We start from the raw sequence: 19,974 nt of genomic DNA, 5'->3' as shown, positions 1-19,974 counted from the left end.
GGTATTTTTTGTATTTTGTGGTATTACAACCTGTAATTTAAATGGATTTTGATTTTGATTTTATGTAATGGACATACACAAAATAGTCCAATTTGGTGAAGTGAAATGAAAAAAATAACTTGTTTAAAATTAAAACATTAAAAACTGAAAAGTGGTGCATGCATATGTATTCACCCCCGTTGCTATGAAGCCCCTAAATAATATCTGGTGCCATCAATTACCTTCAGAAGTCACATAATTAGTTACATAAAGTCCACCTGTGTGCAATCTAAGTGTCACATGATCGGTCACATGAGCTCAGTATATATACACCTGTTCTGAAAGGCCCCAGAGTCTGCAACACCACTAAGCAAGGGGCACCACCAAGCAAGCGGCACCATGAAGACCAAGGAGCTCTCCAAACAGGTCATGGACAAAGTTGTGGACAAGTACAGATCAGGGTTGGGCTATAAAAAAATATCTGAAACTTTGAACATCCCACGGAGCACCATTAAATCCATTATTAAAAAATTGAAAGAATATGGCACCACAACAAACCTGCCAAGAGAGGGCCGCCCACCTAAACTCACGGACCAGGCAAGGAGGGCATTAATCAGAGAGGAAACAAAGTGACCAAAGATAATCCGATCTCCGCTGTGGAGCTCCTTCAGGGTTATCTGTCCATAGGACCACTTTAAGCCGTATACTCCACAGAGCTGGACTTTATGGAAGAGTGGCCAGAAAAAAGCCATTGCTTAAAGAAAAAAATAAGCAAACACGTTTGGTGTTCGCCAAAAGGAAGAGGGTACTCTAGTCAGATGAGACAAAAATTTTGCTTTTTGGCCATCAAGGAAAACGCTTTGTCTGGCGCAAACCCAACACCTCTCATCACCCCGAGAACACCATCCCCAGTGAAACATGGTGGTAACAGCATTATGCTGTGGGGATGTTTTTCATCAGCTGGGAAACTGGTCAGAATTGAAGGAATGATGGATGGCGCTAAATACAGGGAAATTATTGAGGGAAACCTGTGTTGGTCTTCCAGAGATTTGAGACTGGGACAGAGGTTCACCTTCCAGCAGGACAATAACACTTAGCATGTTGCTAAAGCAAAACCCGAATGGTTTAAGGGGAAACATTGAAATGTCTTTGAATGGCCTCGTTAAAGCCCAGACCTCAATCCAATTGAGAATCTGTGGCATGTTGTGTAAATCAAATTATACAACCCCCCCAAAAAATCTATTTTAATTCCAGGTTGTAAGGCAAAATAAGTGAACCACGCTATGGCAGATAGTGCCTACTGCCTCGGCTGGCAGCATGATGCTTCTCTTGATAAGCAGTTCATTTCTTTATCATTTCCAGCTACTCTCTCTCTCTGGATGAATACTTGATTCCGAGCATCCAGCAGGGGCTATTTGTTAATTCTTGGGATTTTTTTATATTTTTCATTGTGTTGTAAATGTTTTGTTTTTGACATGTTTTCTTGCATGGCACATTTTTGTACTATTAGGAATGTGTCACAGCATGATGTGTTCCAGAACCCACTAAAGTGGGAAAATAACAGCATTCCGGATGAATTGCGATGAATTGAACAAAACTTCACACACTGAAGGGTTTTAGTGTGATGGGACAAAAGACGTATCCAATGAGCTGACATCTCATCCCCTCTACCACTGGCTCTTGGATGCACCCATCCTCATATGAATTCAGTTCTGTCTTTGATGTTTTTTCTTCCGCACAAGTTCACAAACCCCTGAAATAAACTATTGGAACGACCGCAATCCTCTCAAGGTTTGCCCTGATACATTACACAGAATGCCTGGCTGGATGTCTAATTGTGTTTAAGAATATGACTCCTTACAATGGCCCGACATCACCCTCCAGACGGTCTCTGAAGTGCTGCATTTTGTCACAAGAACAGGACATGTCCCCTGCCTCTTATAAAACACATGACAACCATGGCCATTAGTCACATTCTTCGAAAATCTGACATTCTTCGAAAGGCCCCATTCTTCTGACCATTAGTCATGTTTATTCAAGGAGTCTTCTAAAAAAGGGAATTGAAATCTGATCATATCCTCTTACCTAAATTCCGGTGGAATTCTAACCTTTATTATTACACAGTGTACTGTATGAATCAGACCAATTTACACAAACATCCCTTGTTGTGCCTGGATGCAGAACCACGGATTTTCCATGTGGGTTTCAAACAAAGCCTTGGCCTGACAAGGTATAAACCACCACATCCTTCATTAAATACGTGGGATAACGGCTAGGTTAGCTGTGACTGGGTCTCTAGCCGGGCCTGGTCTATGCCTGGGCTGGATGGTCACGTAACCGACGCTGCAATAGTCTTACTACTTCCCCTGTCAGGCGCTGTTCGGTGATGTCCTGCAGCTGTCCACTCTGCTCACGCCCCCCCCCCCCGGAGGACTCTGGACCCTCTCCTCCGTGTCCAGACTTTAATCATCCCTTATTTGTTTTCTGTCCTCCTCACACGCCGGCCGGTCTACTGAGGGAGAAGAGGCGAAGGCCACCCATAACGATCAGTGCAGTGTCATCGCAGACTTTAATACAGGATCATTAAAGGTCTTGATTACAGGGCTAAATGTGGCTGGTCACCTCACTGCCTCTTCATCATGGCCCCACCTCTCTGTTTTGGTTTGATTTCTTTCCAGGAACTGTTCCCAGACCCCTTTTGTTCACTTGGTAATGGCTCAGATAAGGATAAGAGTTTGGATCACACACTGGACAGATGTGGGGCTGGTTTCTCACTGTGTAGGTGACTGTTGCTGCATCTTATGGTTTAGGGACCAGCTTGATATAGTATACCATCCACTGCAAAGGTTTGCACCAGAGCCAGGACCTATGTTCTCAATATTCACATTTACACTGTTAACAAGGTTAGCAAGATGCTAACGCAGTTTGAAGTAGTGTTGCACGGTATACCGGTATCACGGTAATACCACAGTACCAAAACATCATGATGGCAACATTTTAGAATACCGTACTACCGTTTCATATGATACTACAAAAATTATCAAATGTTTATGAAGTCAGTTTTGTTTAGACATTCAGTTGAATTTAAGCAATGCTAGTCTCTTGTATGCGCAGGTGCAATAATGTCCACTTCACGTTCATGCGCACATCACCTGTGGCAGCTGTAATCGGCCAGCCACATCCCCTTCCAGCCATCACTCACCTGCTTCTCTCCTCTCCGTCCGCTCTTCCTGCTCATCTATTCCTCCGTCTGTTTAAAAAACTATAATTTAGCTTTGATGGCGAGGGGGGATGCAGACCCGGATCAGTCTGCTGTTGTTACATGTACAGTAGCGAAGAGCACAGGCCAGTCTGATAGGCTTTGAAAGTTCACTGTCACGCAGCAGGAACAGAGAGTAGAAACAGCTTTGTAACAGTCGTGTTTGCAGTTTTACAGCAAAGAAAGCGGCTCTTACCGGACCAGCCTTTTTTCCTTCCTGCACTATTTTGCGCTCATTTCATTCTCATTTCACAAACCATATCGCGGGCCGTTTTAAACTACTCCCAGGCCGCTAATTATTGTTTTGATAACAATGTTTTTCAGTCCTATTACCTAGCTAGCTTAACGACCTGGTAACTTGACAGTAGGTTAAGGCAAATTTGATTGGCCCAGGAAGAAAAAGGGTCTGCTTCAAAAGTAGGATTCATAATCTCTCTTTCTGGTGCTCCTTACATTTGTTTATTTTTTTTACCTTTATTTAACTAGGCAAGTCAGTTCAGGGGCAGAACGACAGATTTGTACCTTGTCAGCTCGGGGGTTTGAACTTGCAACCTTCCGGTTATTAGTCCAACGCTCTAACCACTAGGCTACCCTGACACCCCATTCTGTTTTGGTGCCTAACATTTTTAAAGTGTGGAGCCATGTGTTTGTGGGGGAGAGAGTGGTGTGTTTGAGGGAGACCGAGAGAGTAGTGTGTACATGTTTGTGGGAGAGCGAGAGTTGTGGTGTGTGTGTTTGAGGGAGACAGAGAGAGAGCAGTGTGTACATGTGTGTGGGAGAGAGAGAGTGTGGTTTGTGTTTGAGGGAGACCGAGGGAGTCTGTGTGTGTCTTGTCTGTTAACTGAAGAGTAAAGGTTTCATGCAGTGTTTTCCCCTTACTGCCACAATGACATGCAGATCATTATGCATGTATATTCCTTCCTCCCATTCCTCCAGCCAAATCACAGCTAGACCTTTGAAAATATGAGGAACTTAGCCATTCTATGCAGTAGACAGTGAACAGTGAGAATTTCAATTCAATATTTGTTTTATTGAGTAGAAGTGTGAATATCAGTGACAGGTTTTTTTGTACCACAGGCATTACGTTTACAAAACGTGAAGAATTGTCGGGGGACGGGTCGAACAGGATGCAAGGCCAATCAGAATTCTCTGTGCTGTCATGATACTTGGCCTGGTATCTTATCGTTAGTGAAATGTTGGTATCGTGACAACACTAGTTTGAGGTGCCTTGTGTTTTGTCAAATACTCCTAACTTGGTTAGTAAAGTATATTGGGCCTAGTCTGCAAAGCATTTTACTGAAAAGGGCACACATGGTTTTCGTAGACCCTTGTAAGCCAGCATACGTTTTTTTTAATTACTTTTTTTATTTACGTGGGCATTATCATGAGCCTTACCCTGTTGTGTTTAAACCAGCGTGGCTTTATTCTGTGATTGGATTCGAGAGGCAGATATGTATTTTTGCCGATAATTGAACCAAATCCTCAGAATGCTGTAGAAATGTGTTTCTCGTCTGACGGGATATTTAGATCCTGTGTCCCCTGCTTGGAGCATGCCAGAGCTCTTGTGGCATGTTTTCATTGTCTGAAGGAATATATGTGATTCTGATAAAAGGTTTAGCCAGGAACGAGCCCTGTGAGGCTGCTATGCTGCTATCTCTGTAAACTGATAGGACTGACGGCTCCTAGTATGGGACAATTGGAACCAGATTGAGACGAGACCACTGAGACTTGACCTCTGTGTCCCAGTGGAGCACTTTGGGAAGGAGTGGGGTGGTATCTTTGTTCAAATCATTCACCTTAATGACTTAGCCCATATGCTGTTAGTTTAATATGATCACTCAATTGCTATTTATAGTACATTACGCCATGTCCTTCCAACCCAAATGTCTGCATTGTATTTTGGCTAGGTTCTGAATGATTAATATCCTACAGGTAGGCCTAGGTCTATCTCCAGTGTGGTTACTGGATCAGAGGTGTCGGAGGTCGAGCAGCTTTTGCTTGAATTATCTTTGGTTCTCTGTTATGGGAGAAAAACATAGTTGAATACTTAGAACTCAGGCTTCAGGGGGTTTATTACGGCTATTTCTATACTGATTACATCTTGTGACTCGGTTTTGTAGGAAATGTCATTTGAATTTCAAACCTCCAGTTCTGGGTTTGTAGCCGTAGTTTAGAATAATCTCCAAACCACAAAAGATTATTCCTCAACTCAGGGAACCAAAGTTATGACGTTGTAGTCTTTAAAATAAATACACAATATTTTGTGAAGAAACAACTGAACAGATGAGAAATCAGTATGGGTAAAGTCCAGACTGGACGTAGCCTATTCATACTCTGTTGTTAGTGTTTTCACAACTATTTTAGTAAACCGAGGAATTTGACTTGATGCATAGTTGACTTGATTTCTTGTACTGTACATATCATGCTGATTTATGGTTGGCCTTTTGTCAGTATGTGACTCTGGAGGGGAAATGACACTCCTCTCTTAAGCTCCTGGGTTTCGTCTCCATGAAAATAATGTTTTATGATCTATTTTTTTGGGCTTAGTAATCTTTTATGAACCCCATGGTGATTTGAAGAAAATCCTCGTTGCTCTTTCAACTCCTCAACTGTGATGAGTATCTGTTTTACTGGGTACTACACATTGGAGAGGATTTTTTACAACTCAAATCTGTATCCCATTGCAGAGGAAACACAGGATTTTGAGTTTTTTGTGCATGAAAAGGTTGCAAACACAGGATTTTGAGTTTTTTGTAACCGAAAGGTTGCAAGTTCGAATCCCCAAGCTGACAAGGTACAAATCTGTCGTTCTGCCCCTGAACCGGTAGTTAACCCACTGTTCCTAGGCCGTCATTGAAAATAAGAATTTGTTCTTAACTGACTTGTCTAGTTAAATAAGGTAAAATAAAAATAAATAAATCAGAATTATCGAGGAGGGGGTGGCACTTGCATGTTTCCAAACATAGGCTACAGTATGTGATGTACTGTAGAATGTACAGTAGATAACACTAGACCCACCCTCAGCGGGTTAGCAGAAAAATGTTTTTTCTGTCCCTGCTCAGGCGTTTCTTTCACGCCTGCTATGTTAGGTTACACTGCACAGGGTCTTAACTCACCCCCATATCACTGTTGAACTCTCCCACTTGAATAACTTATTCTGTTTTGCTGTCTCAGGGAACAAAGACCACCGATGCAGATGAGGATGAGGAAGAGGATGGCTTGATCCAGCCCGCTCAAGTCTTTGCACCAAAAAGTCTCATTCTGGTCTCCAGGCTCGATTATCCTGAAATATTCCGGGTAACATAATATCTGATTAATTCCTGACTAAAATAGTTTCCTTTCAAAATGTCAGATGACCATGCATAGTGGTCATTTCAGTTTTTGCGGGTTTATTTGCTATCTATAGTTGACCTGGCCAGGAACATTCTTGGTCCTATTCATGAGGTTCGTGACTGTTCACTTTACTTATCTAATTAGCATTGGCATGATATACAGTAGTCAATGCACTAATTTCTGCGCTATTGATTGTCTCATGATGGTGATAGAATGCATCATGTTGGATCCTGTGTGTGAAGAATTAACATATTGGCTTTATAGAGTGAATTCTGCAAGTACTCAAGGCCAGGATATCCAGCCAATCCCTCACTGAAGAACAGAGTGGGTCTTAGCGGATCTCTCCTGTCCCTAGGCACTCCACTGAACCACTACGATCTTCAACTTTGGCATTCAAATGTCTCCGACACAAATATTCTTTTAGCATTTATTTTTAGCTTTGCTCTGCCCAGGTATTTGCCATTAAACCACACGTCAGCTGAATATTATACTATACATCTGATTGTATTACATAACGAATTCCAACACAGTGTCTTTAATTGTCCATTTAGGCACAAAACTGTGATTGGGTGTATGTATCTTGCGATACATCTGTATGTGAGTGTGCTGATTGACCTGGTTGTGTGTCTGTCTCCTCCTGACCTCCCCAGGGCTGCTTGGGCCTGATCTACACGGTGTACGTCGACAGCCTGCCGTTCCCCCTGGAGGGGCTGGTTTCCAACCTCTTCACGTGCATGGTTCCTGTGGCTGGCGGCTCCCAGGTAAACAGGCATTACTAAAGCAAACAATTCCTCAAATACCTCCATCTCTCAACCCTTCTGGCCTGCTCTCCACAGAGGCACGAATCCACCCAAGACTAGGGGTCAGTCTGGGTTAATATTGCTGCTAGACCCACACAAGGTGCTTGGTTACCCACTGACGGCCTGATGCTTATTATAGTTTCAGTCTCCTACAAGTAGAGTGTGAGTGAGGAAGGAAGTTTTTGCCCATGTGCGTTTGCTTTCCATTCAATCATGCATTCCTCATCTAGATGGTGCCATAGATTGCTGTACCACCGCGCGCAGAAATGTCCTCATAATACTATTTTATTTTTCTAGCTGCTCTTCTGATGACATTACTTAGTGAAGCTAGGGTAGAAAAAAACTAAGTAGGGGGCCTGTTTTTATATTTTCACATCTCACTAGGTTATTAAAAACCACATCTGAAGCTGACCTACAGTATAACCAAAACCCTACACTGGTCTGCTCCCTTAAAGTCTAGACAATAGTGATCAATGTGGCTTTAAAAAACGGGACAATATTTCATCTGTGTTTGTAAAGGGGAAGGAATGTGACCCATGGTTAAGTTCACATCCTGAACCTTAGTGTAATTTGAGTGTTTTTGATGTAATTTACCAACCAACACATGCCAGTGTTCCTCCTCAAACTATCGCCGCTCCCCGCAGAGCCAAGGGCTTTCGGCTGTAGTGACACAACATGAGTTAGAAACCTCAGGAGTGGAACAAACTCATCCTTCAACAGACTGTCAAACATGAAGGAATGTCATGAATCAGGGAACAGAGTTGTTCTCTAGCTGGTTCAAACTCAGTTGAAAATAACAGAAAGGCTATGCTCCCAATTAAGACCTTCATTGACCATGTTTCAATCCACTAGGATCTTCTTCAGGTTAAAGCCAAGCTCCGTTGAACCACTGTCTGTCTCCCTATCATGTTCAACATTGGTTTAGCTGAATTAGACGTACTGATTGCGTTCACGCGAACACACTGTTTCCACTGTGCGCTTACTTCTCTACCCTCAGCCACACTGGATACAGCGACGGATGCTGCTGTCCCTATTGGTTTGCAGAGGCGTTGTGCCGTGCCAGTGAAATTTAGGTTAACATGCAATTGAGGTTTCTCCCATTGCCGCCGGACTGACTCAAAAGGCTAATTCTGTCATGCAGCTGCGATGTCCATCGGGTTCAACAACACGTGTTTTATTCATTTTTCTGGGAGATCGTCAAAAAAACACTCACACAGTGGATCCCTTAACTGCCATTGTACTGTCATTTCTCCCTTGCGTATATGACCTTTGGCCTTGTTTTGAGTTACAGTCTTGTTCAGTTTCCTAATGATATATACATTACCATGAAAACATGTTTTGATGTCTGTTGAAAAAAAATGTCTGTCTCTGAAACTGTTGTACGTCTTGTCTAGTTCTATGATAGACCCATCCAATGGTTTTTCATATAACCTATGACTTTTCACTTTGGTGTTTTTCCCCACAGAAATTGTTTTCCCTGGGAGCTGGCGACCGACAGCTAATCCAAACCCCTCTGAATGACAACCTGCCTGTTACATGCAAGAGTGTGGCCCTGCTCTTCCAGCAACTTGGTATGTCACTGGGCTTCTGCTTCCTCATTACTACACTACAGTACCACCAGTCAAACCCAAACTCCATGAACTCGACTCCACTTTATGGCACCATCATGTTCCTTCCGTTTTTTCCAGTCTGGTCTGCATCGGGTCTACTTAGTTGCAGTACAGTAGCTCTATGCTGCTCTGCCTGTTGGTCACGTACAGTCACAGTATACACAGCTCACATTGTAATTTAGCTTATGCTTCCTGGTAACATGCTTACGCGGGTCGGCTCAAATAACCTGACAGCTGAATACGAACTGTAGTACCAGATATTAGGAACATCCCTCTTAATCATATTGTTTGCATCGTTTTCTTTGTTTATTTTAGTAAGTAGCTTAGTTGTATGACAGGTTATCCGGTATTGATCCTTGATGGTATTAAACCTTTTTAGGTTCAACTCCAACATTAAGAGGTTTAGAGTTACGACGCGGATGATCACATGGTTATGAATAAAGCATCTGTCCAAATCACAATTTTAAACTCTCAAACTGAATAGCCACTAAGCAGTTGGGTTAGATGCTGTACAAATGAACATGTGCAGTGCCTTCAGGAAGTATTCACACCCCTTGACTTTTTCCACATTTTGTTGTGTTACAGCTTGAATTTAAAATTGATCAAATGTAGATTTTTTGGGTCACTGGCCTACCTACACACAATACCCCATAATATCAAAGTGGATTTGTATTTTTTTTATTTTTTACGTTTTCAAATAAATAAAAAATGAAAAGCTGAAATGTCTTGAGTCAATAAGTATTCAACCATAATATGTTACATGGACTCACTGTTTAACATGATTTCTGAATGTCTACTTCATCTCTGTACCCCACACGTACAATTATCGGTAAGGTCCCTCAGTCGAGCAGTACATTTCAAACACGGATTCTACCACAAAGACCAGGGAGGTTTTCCAATGCCTCGCAAAGATGGGCACCTACTGGTAGATGGGTAAAAATGAATACATTGAATATCCCTTTGAGCATGCTGAAGTTATTAATTACACTTTGGATGGGGTGTCAATGCACCCAGTAACTACAAAGATACAGGCATCCTTCCTAACTCAGTTGCCGGAGAGGAAGGAAACCGTTCAGGGATTTCACCACGAGGCCAATGGTGACTTTAAAACAGTTACAGAGTTGAATGGCTGTGATAGGAGGAAACTGAAGATTGATCAACAACATTGTAGTTACTCCACAATACCAACCTAATTCAAGAAGTGAAAAGAAGGAAGCCTGCACAGAGTAAAATATACCAAAACATATGCGTCCTGTTTCCAATAAGGCACAAAAGTAATACTGCAAAAAATGTGTCAAAGCAATTCAATTTTGTCCTGAACGCAAAGTGTTATGTTTGAGGCAATTCCAATGCAACACATTACTGAGTAACACTCTCCATATTTTCAAACATGGTGGTGGCTGCATCATGTTATGGTTGTAATTGTTAAGGACTGGGGAGATTTTCACTGTTAAAAAAATTTACGGAATTGAGCTAAGCATAGGCAAATCCTAGAGGAAAACCTGGTTCAGTGTGCTTTCCACCAGACTTTAAGAGATGAATTAACCTTTCAGCAGGACAATAACCTAAAACACAAGGCCAACTATGCACTGGATTTGCTTACCAAGAAGACTGTGAATGTTCCCAAGTTAGTTTTGACTTAAAGCTGCTTGAAGTTGATGGCAAGACCTGAAAATGTTTGTCTAGCGTTGATCAACATCTAATTTGACAGAGCTTGAAGAATTTTGAAAATAATAATAGTTAAATCCAGTTTAATCCCACTTTGTATCATCAAAATGTAGAAAAAGTCAAGGGGTGTGAATACTTTCTCAAGGCACTGTATGTATACTCCTTTACTAGGATTTGCGTTTGTCTGTTTTGCATTCTTGTACACATGACATAGCTTTGCTGTGGGTTGGTGGCTTCACGTGGTTACCTTATATTGTCCCAAATTCCTGCTCACTGCATTCGTGCATACACTGGACTCAAGTATGTGGTTCTAATACACACAAAATCACTGCAGAAGTCAAGTCTACATTCCAGGGGCTGATGTTGGGGGCGAGTTCGTAAATAAGTGAAATCCAATCCAATTTTTCTGATGCTTTTTTTTTGTAATGGGAAATAGGCCCTTATTTAGTGTGATTAGAAGAATGTGTTACAAAACTAAATGGATTATGTTTCTTGTAAGCATTAGGCCCTGAACCCCTTGAGGAATTCAATAATAGTTTGCATGCTCCTTTGTGTTTAATTTGGGGGGGAGAGGGGGCACTTTACCGATACACAAGTGAGCAGGGTCATGTTCAAGTCATGTGTTTGTAGCCAACCTGGATAAACACAGAGATGGCCTGTACCTTGACATTGTCCTCAGCCATGGTTTGTGTCAGTCCTCACCTTCTTTGTTTTTGTTACCAAATACTGCACATGTTATCCAGGAACAGTCCACAAAGCTAATAAAACTGACCCAATTCATACGTCTCTCTCTAAATTTGACATTCCAAAGTTTTGAATTTACCCGGAGTTTGATAGAGGATAGGTCTAAACTCCTCAGGTCTAGACAGCTGTTTTTGGAGTCACAGGAGGACATGGGGCTTGTTATTGTGCAGCTCAGTCCAACCATCAGGAGGAATGTCTCTGTGTGTTGTGATGTGTACAGTAGTGTGTCCATTCCCCTCCATGCTGGATCTGAACATGGCCCCTGTCCCTGACCGATGAAGATGACGGGCAGACAGAGAGGCCTGGGCACCTCACGCCACTGCTGTTTGCTTACAGTACCCTTGTATAGGACTGCATGTAACTCTTAAGAGATGCTCTCTGTCATGTCCTTGGGCTACAGGTGATGTGACCGATGTCCTGTAAGAACTGATCAGTACTGCATGATATCATATGAAGGATAGGCATTCCAACAGCACCAGAAGTGATCAGATCATGCGTCTCGTGTAAGCGAAGCACCTTGCATCTCCCATCCATCACTGTTGTTATACAATGCAGGCTGAGAGTATGTTCTGAGTGCAGAATCAGTGTTCCCCCTATATTAATTTAGCAGGGGCGGGCCGCTGCTGTTAATTTTGTTGCCGCCACGTTTTTTGATTTTATCTTTGCCGAGACGCAATTTTAAGATCCGAGTGTGATTAGTTACAATGTTTATTTGTACCAAGTAGCGTTGGATGCATTTAGAGTCTTGAGATTTTTCAATTAAGTAAATGCAGATGGGCAACCCCATGCCTCAGCCTATTAATTTAAAGGGTCTGTGCAGTTAAAAATGTAATTATCCTTTTTTAAATATATATATTTCCACACTATGAGGTAAAATAACACTCTGAAATTGTGAATATTATGATAATGGCCTTTTTTGTAAGAGCTGTTTGGGGGGGAAATATTCCTGGAATTTCAGCGTCTTCAGGTGGAACTTTTTGGTCCACATGATTACATCACAATGTGATCTGATTATAATAGACCAATGACTGTTCGTCTAGGTAAGGGGCGGTGCTCGAGAGTCTAGACCATCCTATCAGCCCAATCAGGGCTGTGTATGTAAATACAGGATCGTCAAATTTGTTTCCTAACGTCCACACGTTCAGACCAAGGGCCAAAGGAGCCTCAGGGATAAAACGTATTAAATAAAAACACAGTGATTTATTAGACATACAGTGGTGATTGATTGATTGATTTGATTGATTTTTTTTACAAAGACTGCGTGGGGGCTTTAAAGCCACTATGCTACATCAGTTGAGCTGAAGGTTATTTCAGATGGTGTCAACATTTACATGTTTTATTTTCCTCATTTTTGGGGGTAGAATGTCCTTTCAAAATGTCATCACAAGTGACCTTCTCACATTCGTTCTACCTTTGCTGCCGGAAAAAAATTATAGGGGAAACACTGCGCGTGTTTGAGTACGATGTGACGATGCAACCACTGCACAGCCCAAAGGCCGGATCATATGTCAGGACATATTTTCTCATTATTTATAATCTCTCATACTTCCATGATTCTATTTCATGAATCAGCAACATATTTGCTCTCCATGTGGGCTGGCCTGTGTCCTCTTTTCCTCCTCTGCTTGGAGGGTCTATTTAAAGTCATGTGTTTAGTGTAACATGCTAAATGCATGTGATTCATCATGACCGTCAGTCAAATCTGTAAGAACAAATGATTAAACACAGATTTGAGTTATAACATGAAATACAGTACAACTTACAGTAGTCTACATTGCACCCACCCTTACCCCTTGTGTGATGGACTTTGTCTCTCTCCCAGCCTGTCAGGTACTAAGTTATTCTGTCCACCTTATGACCAAACAAGACCTGGGGGAAAAGGCCCAGACCTAGTGGGTGGTGAGGAAACGTGTAGCATGTCCACGCACAACTGTGTCCAGAGGTCATCCCAGAGGAATGCCCGTCCAACATGTCACACTGCACAGGAAGTGTGGCCCCCAAAGGGATAGAATGGACAGACCCTGGACAGGCTGCTGGGCTGTTTGTTGTTTGCTGCCTTTGTCTTGGCCCGGTCTGTCTCTTGTTTTTTAGGGTCGGAAATGTGTTGCTGTTTCCCATAGATATGTAAACACCTCAATGGCACTAAACAAGCCAGGCTGCTTACCTCAGGAGGCCATTGTGAAACCTAATTGGCTGCCAAGTGCAAAAATGCCAAGTTAGTCCCCTCAGACCTATACACTTCCACACAGGAAGTCATGTTGAGGTGACATAGAATGTAACAAGCCTATGTCGCTGTAAGAGATCCAGGTCAGTCAACAACGGAACAGACAATGTTCATGTTCCCATTCCTGTTTATCAGGGTCTATCTGAGCTGGAGGCAGACACAGATTCAGGGACTTCAGTTTGTTGCGGACTGCAGATATGTCTGCCAGTGTGCCAAAGTCTTTATCTCTGTAATGAGTGATGGATTGGTCTACCACTAGGTTGATAGGAAACAATAACAGGAACTGTAAACTTGAGAATTTGACTGGGCTGTCATATTGGAATTTGACATATTATTTATATTGTCTCATAGCGTGTCATTTCCTCTGGCTATTTTTGAGATTGTATTTACTTATCATTAATTATATACACGCTATGATCCAACAGGTTCCAGACGTGTTCAGTGGGATTGAGATCCGGGATCTTCTGCAAAACAGATCTTTACTCCAATAATTTCAACAAACTAGTCACATATGATTGAAAACACCACATTCTAACACCCCAAAGAAATATAATTTACTGAGTATTGTTTGCTCAGCTTAGAAATAAAATCCACCCCCAACAGTATGTTTTTTTTTATCATTTGTCCAAACGAATACCTCATTAATTACACATTCTCTCTACTTTCTTCTGCCAGGAATCCAGAATGTTCTGAGTCTTTTCTGTGCGGTTCTGACCGAACACAAGGTTTTGTTCCATTCTACGAGCTACCAGAGACTAGGGGAGGCGTCGCGTGCCCTGGAAGCACTCATGTTCCCCCTCAAATACAGGTACGTGATTGGCCCGTCAGTCTCCACATTCCACGTTCTCATATGTCTTTAAGATGAATACACTTCCTGTAAGTTGCTCTGGATAAGAGTGTCTGCTAAATGACTGGAATGTAAATGTACTTGAAAGATTATTCTCTGGTTTACTGAGTACCACACATTGATGTAGAATTTGACCTGGCAAATGGTGTGTTTCCTCACTGTCGTCTCCTGTTTGAAACTCAGTTACCCATACATCCCCATCCTGCCGTCACGGCTGCTAGAGGTGCTGAGCTCACCCACCCCCTTCATCATCGGGGTCCACTCCATGTTCCAGAGCGAGATCCAAGAACTGGTGAGGGATCGTTAGCACCTTCTCCAGACATGAACCACCTCTGACCCTGATTCAATACAGTACACCAGGGAAACACACCTTTATTTAGACTGATTTATTGAAAGCTTGCCCAATATTGCCTATGAATCATGTAGCCTTATATATGAGTCATTGTACATTTTAAGGAAATGTTGAGCTGACATTCCTTATACAGAGAAGTGCCGATTGACACGGCCTCCTGAGTCCCTTAGATTCAGGGAGTTGTGACTCCTCCACTATGTTGGCCAAGAGCCTGTTTTGGCAGGTTTCAGCCTTAGTTTCTCTTATACGCTCTGCCATAGTAATGTAGAATGTGCTCTACAACTAAAATCGGAATATAACTAATTGGAAAGGATTGTTTAGTGATGTGTGTTGTCTGTCTTACAGTTGGACGTTATCATAGCTGATCTAGATGGAGGAACCATAAAGATTCCAGAGTGCATCCACCTGTCCCAGCTCCCTGAACCACTGTTACACACCACACAGACTGCCCTGTCTCTGGTACATACCTGTTACACACTACACAGCCTGCCCTGTCTCTGGTACATACCTGTTACACACTACACAGCCTGCCCTGTCTCTGGTACATACCTGTTACACACTACACAGCCTGCCCTGTCTCTGGTACATACCTGTTACACACTACACAGACTGCCCTGTCTCTGGTACGTACCTGTTACACACTGCCCTGTCTCTGGTACGTAACTGTTACACACTGCCCTGTCTCTGGTACATACCTGTTACACACTACACAGCCTGCCCTGTCTCTGGTACATACCTGTTACACACCACACAGACTGCCCTGTCCCTGGTACATACCTGTTACACACCACAGCCTCTGTCTGTAAAGGCTGAATGCTCACCCTTGGATATTTCACATTAGATCATAATGAGAATGTGGTTTGTTGCAAACAGCTGTAGAATGTCCTTATGTAACTTGTCTAAATTATTGTAATGGGTATTTGTTTATGTAATCTGAACAATAAAAGTGTACTTAGGAACTAACAAAATAATAAGTCAAGACTAAGAGGCATTTTTATTATTTTCAGGTTTTGCATCCTGATCTGGAGATAGCTGACAATGCCTTCCCACCCCCTCGCACAGCCCCCTCCAACCTCAAACTGTTGGTAAGGCCCATCATTCCAGTAAACACAGTGTCTTTAACCTTTACCCCTGGCCATGTCTCATTGTAATAGATGGAGCCTTTTCCCAGAACATCATGTGTTTGTGATACGAGGAGGACACCACTGCTCTGAGATATCTCCTGTAGCACGCGCATCTCTTGTCCGACCTATGAATAGCACAGAAATGTGAACTTTTGTGGGGTTTTCCATTTCTTCAGATGGTACAATAATCACGTTAAGATGTGAACTTGACTGAATTATCAAGGTGGTATTCATGGCATGTCTGTGAGGTGACTCTCCCCTCTCTCCCTTGTGTTTTCAGGATAAGGAGGTGCGAGCCGTGTTCCTCAGGCTGTTTGCACAACTCTTCCAGGGCTACAGGTCCTGCCTGCAGCTCATCCGCATCCATTCCGAACCTGTTATCCACTTTCACAAGGTGAGATCAACTCAATCTGGGTGGGTCAAGAATCCTATTGCCAACTGAAGGCATGTGCTCCATCACACCCTCTATGTGTCTCCTGATTATGACGCATGTTTGTCACCCATATGCTGCTGTAATCCCAGGAAAAGATCACATTTCACTGATCACTGCAATGACGGTGGTTACCTTTCTTATTCAATTTGTTTGTCCCCATTAACATTTGATAGGTGCAGGCTGATGTTTATCTTATAGATAACAACTCTTGTTCTCTCAACCTGTAAAAGAATGTTTGGAGAGAATCCAAGAACAAGAGGATTCTCTCCTATCCTGTTTTATCCTGTCTGATAAAGCTGTTTGGAGGTGTTTTGTTTCAGCATGTGTGTGTTCTTTTGATGCGCTTTAGTGACTGACCGTATGACTCTTCACCATGCTATCTGCTTGTTTGTGTTATGTGCTGTCAGCCTTGGCCAATGGCCTCGCGATGAGCCATATGAAATGTATCAAATTAAAATAAAAAAAATCGCTGGGTTTTGTATTTGTTTGTGTCTGCGGCGTCTCCGTGGTAACCTCTCAGCACGTCCCCCTCAAAGTACCCCACATGGCTCGGATTATGGGCCAGGAATTCATCACAAATCTACAGAAACTCTGCGCTTTTTTTTATCTGCTTTTTTTTATCGGAGAGGCGGTGACTGGGGAGTCATGAAAAACTGCCCCCCATTTTCTATCTCTTTCACCCACTAGCACGAACCATAGGGCTAATTCAGCATATAGCCATCTTCAGTCATTTGTTTCACTTTTGTGACTGGGTTCATTGTGATAAGAAAATTCTAGCAGTAAAGAAAAGCTCAGAAAAGTAAAGCTGTTAGTCCTAAACGTACATCTTTATGTACCTACCATTATTTAACCTTTGACCCTGTCCCCCTACAGACTGCCTTCCTGGGCCAGAGAGGCCTGATCGAGAATGACTTCCTGACCAAGGTTCTGGATGGCATGGCCTTCGCTGGCTTCGTGTCCGAGAGGGGTCCGCCTTACAGAGCCTGTGATCTCTTTGATGAGGTACTGTCAGACATGGCTAATGTAACCAGACAGTATGTTTTGCAGCTCTAGTCTGATTTGGCAACAGTTTTTCTAATTTCACTGTTGTGTGTGAAACTGGGCTTGTTGAGAGATTGTATCGTTTGGGAACAGCTTGACTGACTTGTTGTTGGTTCTGTAGCTGGTGGCCTTTGACATGGAGCGCTTTAAGGAGGGGGCGGCTAGCCCTGCCAAGCTGCAGAAGCACATGAGGGAACTCTCTGACCAACTGTACAAAAACGTGAGTTAACTGGGCCTCTATGCTATAGTGTTCACATTAGGCACTTTCTGTACTCTTTAGTGTTCTAGCATGTCCTATGGCCGTTACAGATGTTGATAGTGTTGTGCTTGTCTGTATGTTTTATTATTGAATGGTCCATTACAGGAGAATCCCAACCCCCACATGGCGTTCCAGAAAGTGCCTCGGCCCACAGAGGGCTCCCACCTGCGGGTGCATGTGGTGCCCTTCCCCCTGCTGGACGATGAGAAGGTGGAGCGGCTGCTGGCGGAGGGCCTGGCCAAGCATCCCAGCGCCGCTGCCATCACTACTACCACCCGCGCAGAGAGGAAGTGTGTGGTGCCCGCCGGCCCTCCCGTGGGTACGTGAGACACAAACATCAGCTCTACTCTATGTCTGCTCCTGTGTGAGACAAATGGCTTGGCAGGAGTCTGTCTATAATGTGTTAATAGCTGTAAGTACTGAGTATTGAATGGCGTCTGTACTAGCGTAACTAGTATTTCTACCACTCTTGTATTCCTAACCTGCTCACCCCTCATCTGTGCAGTGTCCATCATGGGGAAGATGGGCTCAGTGTTCAACAGCGCTCGCAGGCTGGAGGTGGTGAGGAGCTGCATCTCCTTCATCTTCGACAACAAGACCCAGGAGACGGAGAAGGTGACGCACGGCATCCTCCCTAATCCCTGTCTCTCAGCACAGCGTAACCAGCCACGCCTGTAATGGAACAGACATCTGGACAGACATCCATCCCTCCGATTGCAGCAGGCAGGCAACCGTGTGTGTCTGTCTGGAGTTAGCGCTCTCAACTCTATCAGTCTAATTATACCTCCCAGCTGGGAGACATGGCCACACTGGTGACAGATAATCAAACACTTAGACTAGCCTCATAATCTCCTCGTTATCAGCAGAAATAACCCCATTGTTTTAACACCGAGGTTAATGGCATAGCTGTTTTGCTTTCTGTTTTCCCATAAAGCATTTACACGTAAATGATGCTCTTTGATTTCCCCGCACCGTGGCACCCCCTATAGCCCATAGGAACATTGATGGGGGTGTCCCATGTGCACTATATGAAATGGGAAGGGAGCCAGTTTCTTTATGCCTGCACCGCTGGCTGTAATAACCAGGTTATATAAGGCAGACATGCATCCAGCTATAACCGCCCCCCGAGCCTATAAACCCTTCACCTCAATATACATTATACAGCCAATGTGAAAATCATTACCCAGACGCATGACCATCACATTTTCTCATTGTTTGACATTAGTATGAAATGTGTCGTATTATTAATATTTCCCAGAGGTCAACAGTTCACAGTTTGGACTGGTAATACTGTAGCTGCTATTGTACCTGTCTCTGAGCTCCTGCAGAGCTACCAGCTTATGTTTCTTGGCTGTAGCCTGATTGGTTCTAGAATTCTGGGACATAATGTTCTGGGAAGTTGAGAAATCAGTTCAGAAGATGATTATCCCCACTGTTTTTGTTAATGTATGTTGTGGTGTGACATGGTATTTGTGTTAAAAAAAGGCTGTGCTGTGTTCCCAGACCCTGCCGGCTGCGCTGCGTGCTCTGAAAGGCAAGGCGGCTCGCCAGTGCCTGACTGAGGAGCTCAGTCTGCACGTCCAGCAGAACCGGGCCATACTGGACCACCAACAGTTTGACTACGTCATCCGCATGATGAACTGTGCCCTCCAGGTGGGTCAAAGCTCGGCCAGTCTGTCCCAGTCTGTGATGTGACTCTTTCAGAACAAATCAACTGGCTCTGTTATTAAAGTTCAGTGTACGGTATGTCCCTCCACGAGGTAGTTAACATCCCTCCTAAAAGTCTCTCTGAATGTCAACGTGCTGCTTTTACAAAGGATGGAACACTGTTTTCTAATAGCTAATGTACAGTAAGTATCCAGATGTCAGTGGCATCCTTTTTTCTTGGGTGTTCCCTAGCGTTCTCACAGAGGCAATAACAGGTAAACCACAAAATATTTGAGGAGCAGGAAGCAGTAGTTTGTTTCCAGGCTCTACCCTTAAAACAACCCCACTCTGGATGCGATGACGTATTTTCATGGGCTTTAACTGGTTCTAATTTAGCGCGTCTGAAGTTGTCTGTAATGGAAACAGTACGAGACAGCGAGAGAATGTGCCGGCTAACCAAGCGCTAAGCAGACAGCTCTGGCAGGGTAATGTGATGTAGAGCTCTGCCTCGGGTACACAGGCCTCTGGCAACAACACGTTCTGCTACTCCACCATACATGTTCTTACTGCCCTTCTCCCTTACCTTAGTCATGCTTGGCTGCTGGTGGAAGAATGGCCAAATCATACATTTCCCCAGTGATTTATGCTCAAGTT

The 19,974-nt window shown here is 43.3% G+C and overlaps 1 protein-coding gene across 3 annotated transcripts in view; it reads left to right on the top strand.

The window, feature by feature from the left end:
* Positions 1 to 19,974, top strand: part of LOC139384484 (myotubularin-related protein 13-like) — a 144,836-nt gene that overhangs the window by 69,161 nt on the left and 55,701 nt on the right. For all 3 annotated transcript variants that reach the window (XM_071129273.1, XM_071129272.1, XM_071129271.1), the window contains exons 4-16: positions 6,413 to 6,535; positions 7,222 to 7,332; positions 8,837 to 8,942; positions 14,293 to 14,425; positions 14,648 to 14,756; positions 15,162 to 15,275; positions 15,824 to 15,901; positions 16,221 to 16,334; positions 17,247 to 17,375; positions 17,536 to 17,634; positions 17,779 to 17,992; positions 18,179 to 18,288; positions 19,177 to 19,326. In XM_071129273.1, the coding sequence (XP_070985374.1) occupies positions 6,413 to 6,535; positions 7,222 to 7,332; positions 8,837 to 8,942; positions 14,293 to 14,425; positions 14,648 to 14,756; positions 15,162 to 15,275; positions 15,824 to 15,901; positions 16,221 to 16,334; positions 17,247 to 17,375; positions 17,536 to 17,634; positions 17,779 to 17,992; positions 18,179 to 18,288; positions 19,177 to 19,326 (1,590 nt within the window). The remainder of the gene's footprint in view (positions 1 to 6,412; positions 6,536 to 7,221; positions 7,333 to 8,836; positions 8,943 to 14,292; positions 14,426 to 14,647; positions 14,757 to 15,161; positions 15,276 to 15,823; positions 15,902 to 16,220; positions 16,335 to 17,246; positions 17,376 to 17,535; positions 17,635 to 17,778; positions 17,993 to 18,178; positions 18,289 to 19,176; positions 19,327 to 19,974) is intronic.

The sequence above is a fragment of the Oncorhynchus clarkii genome, chromosome 26 (assembly GCF_045791955.1).
Source record: "Oncorhynchus clarkii lewisi isolate Uvic-CL-2024 chromosome 26, UVic_Ocla_1.0, whole genome shotgun sequence".
Taxonomy (NCBI): Eukaryota; Metazoa; Chordata; class Actinopteri; order Salmoniformes; family Salmonidae; genus Oncorhynchus; species Oncorhynchus clarkii.
Note: the sequence above shows the minus strand (reverse complement) of the source record. Positions and strands in the feature narration are given on the sequence as shown.